The sequence below is a fragment of the Pteronotus mesoamericanus genome, unplaced genomic scaffold (assembly GCF_021234165.1).
Source record: "Pteronotus mesoamericanus isolate MK-2021 breed Mesoamerican mustached bat unplaced genomic scaffold, CSHL_Meso_final contig_164, whole genome shotgun sequence".
In the NCBI taxonomy this organism is placed as follows: Eukaryota; Metazoa; Chordata; class Mammalia; order Chiroptera; family Mormoopidae; genus Pteronotus; species Pteronotus mesoamericanus.
The window spans coordinates 28,415,527-28,427,885 of NW_026555065.1; the positions used below are offsets into that span (position 1 = coordinate 28,415,527).

Consider the following 12,359-nt stretch of genomic DNA (forward strand, 5'->3'; position numbering starts at 1 on the left):
CAATAATAGTTAACAATAGAAGTGTTAACAGAAGTAGTTATAGAAGAAATTGTAATAATGAAGATTATGATAACGACAGAAGAAAATATTTACTAATTGCTTCCTTGGTACTAGACATTGTTATTTACCTGCATCATTTTACTCAATCTCTATATTAACCCTAGAAAAAAAGGAACTATCCTCACTTTATGGATAAGGAAAATAAAACAGAGAAATTACATAACTCACTCAAATCCCAGAGCTTGTCAGTGGTAGGGATGGATTTCTAATGGCTAGTAGTGACCATGATTGAAGAACAAATCATTAGTTAGATCTGTATTTAAATTATGGACTCCTGGGTGAACTCTTGGCTGGCCTACCACCACCTCTGCCTTGAACCAGGTTATCAGGTATCCTCAGATCAAGGTTGGGCAGGTACAGTAGAAGACTCACAATGTTTGACCTTAACTGGTTTTTCTAAGTTATTGTACATTTTTCAGTAGCAAAACCGAATGGAATCTTTAGCTTTCTCCCTGTTTCTTGCAAGGGAAGACCTTTCTACAATTGTTCACATTTTGGTTTTTCCTCATTGAGAATTTTAACTCTCTTGTATTATTGTTACAATATTTTGTGAACACTTATTTTTAATTGTTTCTTTTTAACTTCTCAGGTCAGATTTTTTATACTGCCCTTATTTTTCAAAAATTTTCACACTAAAAATGTAATGATCTATATATAGACTTTTGAAAAACAGAATGCTACTGGGTACATAATTCTAGATCTGATTTGCTAGGTATTATCAAATTGAAAATAAAACAAGTGGAAGAGGATTTAAGAGAATTCATGTGTAATTATTATTTTAGAGTTACAGTGAGCATTATATGAGAACCATAGAACATTAGCACATTTTAAATGGATAATAAATGCCAACTATTATTTTAACCATGACTTGACTTAAAGAAAAACACCAGTGGCTCTTTGTTTCTCTGATCTATAGAGAAATACATACACGCATATACACACTCACACATATACTTTGTACTTTTTTTTTTTACTGCACAACTGAAATTTTGATCTCTCAGTGACTATGTTCACTGCTCTCTGATCTATGCCATATTTGCATTTAATGAGGAACACTATGCCTTGACTTTTTCTAATGAATACAATGAATTTTATGAAAAGAAAATAGCTAGGAAGGTTAGAGAAAGGTTATAAGCAAATGTTCTCCCGAAGTTGCTGAAAAAGGAAAGTGAAGGAAATAGCTCTTTCCCTGAAAACTTTAATAAAGAGAGTTATTTTATTTTGGGGAAATTTGGCAGATATTTCTCTATCATTTTGGAGGGAAAATTTTAAATTGGTTTTATCTACAAAGGCATGAGAGATTTCTGTTGCGAATTGTTGTTTCTTTATTATGGCATCCTTTTAGGACACACTGGGTTATTTCAGTATGTCTTGAAATATTCATTTGTTTTTATGTGAAACATTATTGTTTTCCTTGTAGGTTTCCAAGTTTGGAAAGACTGGAGTATTAATAATGCAGTCATCTCTCTGAAGTAGTTTCTTCTGTACTTCATATGCTAGGATGAATTTCACTGTATGCCTATTCAGAGAATTCCTATTCAGTTTGTTATTGGTAATTACCCACCAGTCACTTTCTTCATATCTATTTTCTAGATAACATTTCCCTAGTTTATACCTGTATTGTTTATTATTATTCCCTAAGTATATTATATTATACTTATTTACATTAAATCTCATCTTAGAACTAGCCTTTCAAATCCCCAAGTTGTCCATATCTATCCATGTACTTGATGGATCTTCACTTCGTTTCTGTTTCATTCATCCTAGGTTTGTATCATCTGCAAGCTTGATCATATTTGAATTTACATTCTCCTCCAGATCATTAATGAGCATGTTAGATAGACTAGTCCTCTTCCCTGTGGGACACTGTGGATATACTACTGGATGTTCTTAGTTGTAACTCTGTTGATAATAATTCATTGCTTCCTTCCCATCATAGATTTTTTTTTTTTTTTTTTTACCAACTGTACTATACTATTATTCAGGCCATGACTCTACCATCTCTGCTTCCTGAGTCCTTTTCTTTTTTGGCAATCATATTTTTCTAAGCTACAGATAAAAGTCATTGTGTTCCTTTGTCTACTTATGCCATTGCTTAATTTTTTAAAGAAAGATAATCTGGGAAAATATTACCCTTAAATAGAAATTTCTCAAAACATTTCTATCAATGAGTCTTCACGAGTATATTAAGTGAGAAGAAATTTTGGAAGTGCTACCTACGTCTTTGCCTTTTCCATGGAAAATGGTCTCTAGTTATTTGGATTTTAAGTAAAAAAGAATAATTACTTTCCCCCAGCTGAAAGGATGACTTAAATATATGTATTGTTTTTCCTGAATGTGGATTGCATTTTCAGTAAATTATTCTCCTTGCACATAGTTTTCTAGATGAGATATAGTTTATTTATCAGAGCATGATGAAGAGTCGCATGTTTATTTATATCTGATGTTATATTTTCTTCCTTTATTTTCAGGAAAAAGAAGAAGTGGAAGGGATATCAGTGGGTGCTATACTTTCTAACTATCAGCGTGTTCGGGTAGAAAATGTGTAAGAGAACATTATTTGTCCATTATTTAAATATACATGCATGTTAATAGTGTGAATGAATAAAGATATAATTGTATCCAAATAATAAATAGATATAATATTTTACGTGCCCCATGGAACTAACTACACACACACACACACACACACACACACACAACAAAAGTTGCACTTTTACTCCTTTTCTAATCTTATATCACACATGGAGAAAACTGTAACTTACCCTAAGGAAAAATACATTATTTATAATAAAAAATTTAGGCAAAGATTTTTAAAGTCAACTGTATTATTTTTAATTTTGTCTTATTTGAATGAGTGTACCCTTTTAATCTCTTTTCACTCTTTTGTAATAAAAATCAGGAGCTCATAGAAGGAATACAGGGACGCAGTAATATCTTAAAGGGGAAAAAAGCACTTAGTAAGGAATCTCCCTTTTGGTTGTCAGGATTCAGTTTTTGGCCAAAAATATTCATGATTTAAATACTTATAAAGTCATTCAACTTTCAAGGAAATTTTAGGCTGTTGCTCTCCACTCTTTTCCACCTGCCACCAAGGGATATAGCACTAGTAAAACATTGTCTGTGTCTACAAATACCAAAATAGTTCATTGCATTAGTCTGTTAAAAAATATAAGGTCAAATGATAATATTAATGTTGATTTGGAGGGGGGAGTATGAATGAATTTATTTTTCATTTTTAATTTATTTGGATAAATAAAATATTGTATAGAGGCTTTATACATAATTATATTAGCAAAAAAGAAAATGTGAACTCTAGTATTAATCTTAAGCAAAACTTAGCCACTAAATAAATAGTTTTGCCATTCAAAAGGGTGATTAGAAATAAAAGCTGTATTTATGTAATTGTTTCATATTCTTGACAAAGCAAGCTTCATATTGACTCATTAAAAACATGCAATTAATGGACTTGAACAGTAATTTTTTATCTTATTTCTTCTCTCTAATTACACAGTGAATTTAAGGCTGTTAAAAATACAAAATTTATAAAGTAAATGGCAAGAATGCAGGGCAAAGAATAATTATGTGAAGGGTAACATGACTTACATGACTTATAGTTGGGGTATATTGGAATATCCGGGGAGTGGTGATGTAAATCGGGAAGGTTAAACAAGTATTTTGGAGAAGTTTTACTTACATTCTGCCTGCGTACATTTAAGAACAACTGAACTACCGATGGGTCTGGATAAGACATTCTTTAGAAATAATGTTATTCTCATCAATGTTTAGGTCATCTTCTCTGAGAATTATTTAGCTTACAAATCTCTGTTTTTTAATAAGTTGAAACCCACGTGGTTTAATGGGTAGCCGAACTGTAGATACGGCTGACATCTATTGATGAAAGTTAAAAAGCCAAATGAAAATGTGCTGTTGACTCTGAAGCTTTCTGGAAGAAGGGTCCATGGCATACTAACGGACAGAGGCAAGATTTTTCTCAAAATGCCATCTAAGGTACACTTCAGTGCATGGTTAAAATGCCCAGATTTTATACCATAAAGCATATCTGCAATAATTTTATCCTTGAAAATTTAAAGCAGCATTATTGGGAGTCCATTGGTCTACAAATTCAGTTTTGAATTAGCCTATCTTCAGTTTGTAGTTTGAGTTGCATCATTATATTTTCAAGAAATAATGCATTTATTAAATGCCATGAGCTCAAATGCAACAGTGATTTACAGAGGAAATGTATTTGAGGCATGATATTTTGAAATGTTGAAAAATTTAAGTAGGTCAAAAACTTTGACTTAAGTCTTCAAATAGTCAATAGATTGTGGATAGCAAAGCAAAAATCAAGTTTTTCAGTAAGGACAGAAAGGAATAATTTTTTTTAATAAAAACATTTCAGCTAAAAACAGTAGAGAGACTAGTTTGGTTAGCAGGCATTAAACACTGGTGAGAGGACAGCCAGAACTGTAATGCTTGTGTTACATCGGTAGTTTGAATTTTATCAGGTTTGTATTAACTTCTTCAACATTGCTGTATATCCCCTGGGACATGTAACAAAGGACATATAACAAAGGATAATTATATATAACAGCCTCTGAGGTAAGGTAGGTTTTTGTTTCTTTGAAAGTCAGAGTATACATACATGAAAAAAAAATATTTTTAAGGCCATGAGTGAGTAAATGACCAAACGTGTGGTACATTTACTAAGTTTGGGATTTTCTGAGAAAGAGAGAGATCAGTGCCGACTGGAGTAGTCAGCCAGGTAACCTTACAGACATTATGGATGATGGGTTTCAGAGCTACAATTCTTGTTTGAAATCTGGTCTCAGCCACTTCCTGTGCAACCTGGGCAAGACACTTGACTCTGACTACCATTTATTGAACACGTGTTTCATCCAGGCCTTGTACTACATTCTTTATATTACTTTTAATCCATTATAGTCCCCCGTTAGAAAGCAACGTTTAAGCAAGGGCGTAAAGCAAGTGAAAATGATAGGGAACAGGGCTGGTATTAGGCAGTAGTGAGCAGGGTAGGGGTGGCAGTTAGACTGAGGGGAGAATAGTAGGCGATAAGGAATGAGAACTAACCAGGCTGAGATCCATGCAGGTCTGTTGCAAGAACTTTTACTGGGAGTGATGATGAGGGTTTTTAGCAGAGGAACCCTATGATCCATTTCATGTTTTACAAAGATCACACTGGTTGCTGTATGGAAAACTGATTTTAAAAGGGCAAGGATAGAAACAGGGAGCCAAGTTAGGAGGATATTGACATGAGAGAGGACGATGCCTCTCTACGACCATGTGTTAGGAGTGGCATTGGTGAGAAATTGTCATATTCTGCATTATGGTAGATTGAATGAGGAATGTGAAGAAAAGAGGAGGGAAGGATGACTACACTTTCTAATCTCTTAATCATCTCAAGAACTTTGAAAGCAAATATATTCGTCCCTATTTACGAACTAGGAAACTACAGACCTAGAGCTTAGATTTGATTTGCCAAAGTCACACAGCTAGTGAGTACGGAGGTAGATTTCAAACCCAGGTTTGTCCTGACTCCAAAACCTGGAGTCTTTCTACTGTACCATGATGTACAGTGTGTAGTACAATCCCTGCCATAGATTAGGTGCTCCATATACCTTGTATATTGTTCTTTTTGTTCTTATTTTCTTTTCACTGAGTAAATTTTTTAAAGAAATTTCAGTTAGTATATAAGAATAGTTCAACTATTGGTATTGTGAATGTAATCAACATATGATTATTTTATCAGGGTTATTTTATTTGCCTGTTTTGCATATGCTTCACAATTGGGATACCCAGGGAAATTCTAAAAACAAGAATAGTTAACCATTGGCATTTGGGAGCTTTTTGCATAGAGTTCTAAACTTATAGAGAATCTTACTAAAAATAATACTTCTAATCTGCCTGGAGATTTTATTTTTATCTGTTTATACATAGCTTATGTAAATTAAATGTTTATGTTGTATATATAAACTTCATAATACAAAATATGTTTTTAAAATCCTTGAGAGAAGCATTATGATTAAAACCAGTATTGCTTTGCATCCAAGTATAGAACATTAAGATATCATCTGATTCTTTCTTTTAATTTTATAGGTGTAAAAGGCTTAATCTTCAGCCTTTAGCTTACCTTTGGCAGAGAAACCAGGAAGACTTGCTCCGAGAGATGATATCATCTAACATTCAAGCAATCATCATCAAAGTAGCAGCTCTGGGTATGTAGCCAGACTTTTCAGGGAGCTGTCTGTTACCACACACATAATGAGTTCACTAATCAGCAGTTACAATGAAAATGGAAGAATGATTTAGCATGTAAAAATGTGGGATCACAAGCTGAAGAAATTAAGGGGAAATTTTAAAATGGGCTTTTGACCATTACTAAAATAATTAGTAGTGAGCCTCAACACTTTATTTTTAAGTGTTAATCTATAACTGCCTCTGAAACTGGTATTTATTATGGTCCTTTAAGTCCTTTTTGAAGGATTTGGAATTCAGGTTCATAGAAAATTGGAAATACAGGTTGAATTTTTAATCTTTTTAAAAGCTGTATTTGACACCATAGTTGGTATTTTCCTAGTATTTTTTTTAACATATATTGAATAATGCTAAAATAGAATGATTGGCTTTGTGGATCATAAATAAGCAGAGTAGTGGGTTTTTGTTGGGGATGGTGAGAAAGTCACATTTGAGAGAATGTCATTTGATCAGTTAGCATAGACACAACGTTGTAGGCAGGTGGTAATCTGATTCAAATATGGATATTACATATGAACACATTAATTTTTAGCTTTGCATTATATTCATTTTCAAGAAACCATAGGGTTTGAGCCCAGTACATTTATGTCATGAACCTATTACAGGAAATGCCTTGAAGCCTCAGGGTTCCCAAAGCCTAAATCATGTACCTCATTTGAGAGTGTTTACTTTTGTGATCTTTGACGTAACGAGGTCTCAAGCTGTGGAATATTTTACATACAAATTCACATTTTACACTGCATTAAGAGAAAGATCTCATAATATTTCTCGTTGGTAAACACCAAGCTACTCTCTTCTTATTGAAGTCACAGTGTTGTCTTGAGTAGAAAGCCTTATTTACAGAAACTGCAGTTCATAAAAAGAGAAGTATTGAAGTGGTGTTGTATTCCTGTTTTTGAGAAAAGTTTACCGAACAACTCTTACGATAGAAGTTCTCACTGTAGAGAAATCTGTCGTATAATTTTCTATATAGAGTATGCTCTCTCTTTTGGATTTTCTAAAATTGCCTAATTCTGTAATGAATTTTATATGACATTTCACTGGACAGTACACATTCAATTCCTTTTACTGCTAGAGAATGGGAAGGATTAGAACCCAGAAAGAACCCGCATCATTTGAAAGACAGAGCCATAGAACGTGACCTTAGTGCCACTGTTACTTATAGTATGAAAGTCATATGTGTATCTTTTTATCTGTGTGTGTGGGCGCCTCTCTGTAGGGGTTAGAGATGGTGATGAATTATATTAAACTTTTTAGTAAAGTATAAACTGAGCTAACTTTTCCCCACTCTCTCAAAGAGAAAAGTATAGATTTGATTTTTAATATTTATAGCACATAGTTTCTATTGATTACCTGTATGTATGTAAAGATGAAAGTTATTCTTGAGAACAATATTAAAGAAACATTTATTGAGTCGCACATTTCTTCTAAAGATGCAGAAAAATAAATGATGCAATATAGTTTTCCAATCTTTTTTTGCTCCTTTTACAGTTTTCAGGAAAGGTTTTAAGCAAAAAACAAAAAAAAAACAAAGGGACAGTAGGATCCTTTCATGGAGAGAGGGATTCAGCAAAGTTTTGTGGCCCTTTAGATTATGGAATGGTCTTAGGAAAGATTTGGTCTACATGGATATATAAAAATGTATTTCTAATAATTGTGTTACATAACTTTGGTACCTACAGGCTCTGTAAACTCTTCAACTCTTCACAGAAGCATCTTAGTATTTTAAAATACTTTCTGGGTTTTATATTTTTAATTTTATTTATGTTATTTATGCTGTTATAGTCGTTTCCCCTTTTTCTGCCTTTCCCCACCTCTCTTCTCCCCAAGCCAGCCCCTTACTGATGTCTGTGTCCATGGGTTGTACATAAATGTTCTTTGGTTAATCCCTTCACTGTCTTTCATCCAGTTCCCACCCCTTCCTTTCCAGCAGCTGTCAGTCTATTTCATGTATGTAAGCTTCCGTTACTATTTTGTTCGTTAGTTTATTGTGTTCATTAGATTCCACATATAAGTGAGGTCATGTGGTATCTTTCTTTCACTGATGGCTTAATTCACCTAGCATAATTTTCTCCAGGTCCACTCATGCTGTTGCAAAATGTAAGGGCTTCTTCTTTTTTACTATAGCATAGTAGTCCACTGTGTAAATGTACCACAGCTCTTTTATCCACTCATCTACTGATGGGCACTTGGGCTGTTTCCAAATCTTAACTATCATAAATAGCACTGATATAAACATAGGAGTCCATATATTTTTCTGTATTGGTGTTTCAGGATCCTTGGGGTATATTCCCAGCAGTAGAATTGCTGGATCAAAAGGAAGTTCCATTTTTAATTTTTTAAGGATACTCCATATTATTTTCCACAGTAACTGCACCAGATTGCATTCCCAGCAACAGTGCACTAGGGTTTTTAGACTTATTTAAGGAACCATTTGCACATTGGATTTTAGAACAATCCTGCCCTTTAGAAATATTTATTTTTAATTATATGAGTATTACATGAAAATATTCTTGCTGTATAATGTTAAATTTTCATAGATTAAGAAAAGATTCCATTTGTTTTCTAGCCTCTCCTTCCCCACTAAGTACTTCATTTCCCAGGGATGCACACCAGAATGATGATTGATCATCTTCCTAAATCACTTTTATTTTGCTATGTGTATATGTGTGTATAGAAATATTGTTTTATCAGTTTTTTAATATTACATTAATGGTATCTTAGTTTGTGTATTGATTGAGAACTTGCTTTTTTTTAAGTCAACAATATGTCTTGGAGATTTTTTTCATATCAATAAATATAGGTCTACCTCATGTTTTGTTTTTAAGCAATGTTTTATTCAACTGTGGCATAAATGCAAAACAGTAAGTTAATACTTAGTGTTTAACTAAGAGTTGATGAATTTGATGAAATTTGATGCATTTCCACAAAGTAAAAATAACCTATGTAATCAGCACCCAATTCTAGATAGGGAACATTGCTGATATCCTCCTCATCAGTATTTGCCAAAGGTAACAGCTCTCCTGACACTTCAAACTATAGATTCGCCCTGGCCTGTGTGGCTCAGTTGGCAGGAGTGTCATCCCATAAAATGAAAGGTTGTGGGTTTGATTCCCACTCAGGGCACATGCCTACATTGCGGGTTCAGTCACTTGTCAGGGTGCATATGAGAGGCAACCAACCAATCAGTGTTTCTCACATCAAGGTTTCTCTCTCTCTCTCTTTCTTTCTCTCTCTCTCTCCCCCCGCTTCCCTCCCTTTCTCCCCTCTCTGTAAAATCAATAAGCATGTCCTCGGGTGAGGATTTCAACAAAAACCTGTAAATTAACTTTTCCTTTTTTTTAATTTGGTATGATTGAATCATACAGTATATTCTCAGTTGTGTCTGGCTTCTTTGGCTCAACATTATATTTATGAGATTCATCCACATTATTGAATAGAGCAATAATTTGTTGGTTTTTAATTATGGTATGGAGGTCCACTGTAGGAACGTACCACAATTTAATTGTCTGTTTTATCATTGGTGACATGTAGGTTAGTTTCTAGTTTGGTGCTATTATGGTGGTACACTATATAACACATTTTGGTCAATGACAGACCACATATGCAAGTGGTGGCCCTATAAGATTATAATTGAGCTGAAAAATTCCTATTGCCTAGTGACATCGTAGCCATCATAATGCTGTAGTGCAGTGCATTACGTATTTGTGAGATGGGTGTAAACAAACCCACTGCGTTCATTGCCAGTCGTATAAAAATATAGCACATACAGCTATGTACAGTACATAATACTTGATAGTGATATTAAATGACTGTGTTACCGGTTTCTTATTTACTATACTATACTTTTTATTGTTAGTGTACTCTTTCTACTTACAAGTAAAATATTTGCTTTTAGCAGCAACCCTGTACATTTCATGCTCACCGTGTCTCTTGATTACATCATTTTCTCTTCTGCTTGATTTAATCCTGTGTTGTTTTGTGTAGTAACATGCTGTACAGGCTTGTATAGGCTATACCATTTAGGTTTGTGTAAGTACACTTTATAATGTTCGTACAGTGACAAAATCACCTAATGATGCGTTTCTCAGAATATATCCATGTCATTAAGTGGCACATAACTGTATAAATAGTGCTATGAACGTATGAGGTCCTCTTGTACATTTTCTGCCCAAGACCTAGATTTCTAGTTTCCATTTATTCAAGATGCCCAGATTTCTTTTAATGGGATTCCATGTGTATATATCTCATACCTCTTGAGCTCATAATATTTTGAAATTGAATTTAGGACTATATGAAAATGATAATTCTGTAGTGCATCTGTGCTCTTTCTTTCACAGTGAAAAACCTCTGTCTTGAGGACAGAGAATATATTATTTATTAGAAAATCTCATAATTATTGGGAACAAAAGAAACAAGTAGCAGATCTACAGTATATTCTTTCTAGTAACTGGGATAAACTTGAAGAGAAAAGAAAGAACTTATATAATCTTACAGTCAACCAACTACAGATCTCCTGGCAAAAACAAACAAACTAAGCGAAGTCACTAATGGTATTTATTATCTGGGAAGAATCTTTTTCTTTGGACTGCTTTTATCAGAATGTATCTGGTTGCTATGATTGGTCTTGGTAAACAAACCTGGAGTCTTTAGTTTTGGGGTATGGCTCCCTGGAACATGTCATGTGAAGTAAATTATCTGATTGTGAAATAGAGATGTTTTATGACTGAGGTAGCTATCTTCTGTGTACGTGATGTAAAGTACATGAATTTCTTATAGACTTTACATGTTAACCTAGGCTCAGTGTGTCCAGAAAACATCATGAGGGCGACCCTGATGGTTCTGGCCCTTGCCTTGCTTCCCCTGGCCCTTTGGTTGCCCCTATCCTTAAAACTATCAGTAAAGTTTTTTACTGAGTAAGGTCTCCAGTTTGTATGAGTCTGATTTGACAGTTCAATGTTTAGTTACTGCAAATTGGCCTACTTAATGAGACTTTTTTTTCCAGACACACAGATATATGACACCCTTTGGCAATAAAAAAAGAGTACAGAAAAATCAGGATGAGGATTTAGCAATTGCTTGCAGCTCTGGTAAAAACAGGAACCTTGAAAATAACAAAAAGAAACATAGTAGTTGGAGAAAAAACAGGAGACCATATTTACCCATCTCTGGAAAACTTGCTTCATGAATATTGTCTTGGTTTACAAAATAACTAAATTGATCACTAGAGATACCATACAGGTAATTGGAGACCAAGGCCGGGTGGCTGCTGAATGCTAAGAGTATTTTGTTTAAGATATAAGGATCCTTATAGGAAATACCAGCAAAATCTTGGAGAATAATTGTTGTCATGGATTATTAGAATTAACAGTCAGGAGGCCACACCACTATTCTAGACATTGTTGAGTGTAAAGGATTATTTGGGCCAGGCAGATCAATGGTATGAGTTTTCTCTGTGCTTCTCAATGGTATGACAACTAACCTGCTGTAGTGGGTTAAGGCTGGGATCTGGTGGTTTTACTCTTAAGAGCAGCAAGTGCCCTGATCCTTCTGCAAACTACAAATAGAATAGTTTTTAAGAATAGGAATGATTTGAGCACAAGTAACCCTAGCAGGGGTGTCTAACCTTTTGGTGTCTTGGGGACACACTGGAGGAAGAAGAGTTGTCTTGGGCCACACATAACATACACAAACAATAATGAAAACTGAGGAGAAAAGGAAGGTTTTAAGTAAATTTACGACTTTGTGTTGGGCCGCATTCACAGCCATCCTGAGCCACGTGCAGTCTGCAGGCTGCGGGTTGGACACCGGTGCTAAGGCTTTGTGATGACCAGAGGGAGATACATAATTTAATGTATTTAGTGCAAATGATGATGTGATGGGGGTTGGTTGTGAAAACCTTGCTCTTGGGAAGATAGGAGAATATTCATGGGGCAATGATAGACCTGCTCTCTTAGTTACTATGTATAAGCCTGCATGGTGGAAAAAGTTCTAAGCCATTCAAAAGAAAGGAGGGAGCA

The 12,359-nt window shown here is 34.4% G+C and overlaps 1 protein-coding gene across 1 annotated transcript in view; it reads left to right on the forward strand.

The window, feature by feature from the left end:
* DPH6 (diphthamine biosynthesis 6) overlaps positions 1–12,359 on the forward strand; it is a 153,167-nt gene that overhangs the window by 83,770 nt on the left and 57,038 nt on the right. The window contains exons 4-5 of the mRNA XM_054565615.1: positions 2,532–2,605; positions 6,181–6,299. Coding sequence (XP_054421590.1) covers positions 2,532–2,605; positions 6,181–6,299 — 193 coding nt within the window. The remainder of the gene's footprint in view (positions 1–2,531; positions 2,606–6,180; positions 6,300–12,359) is intronic.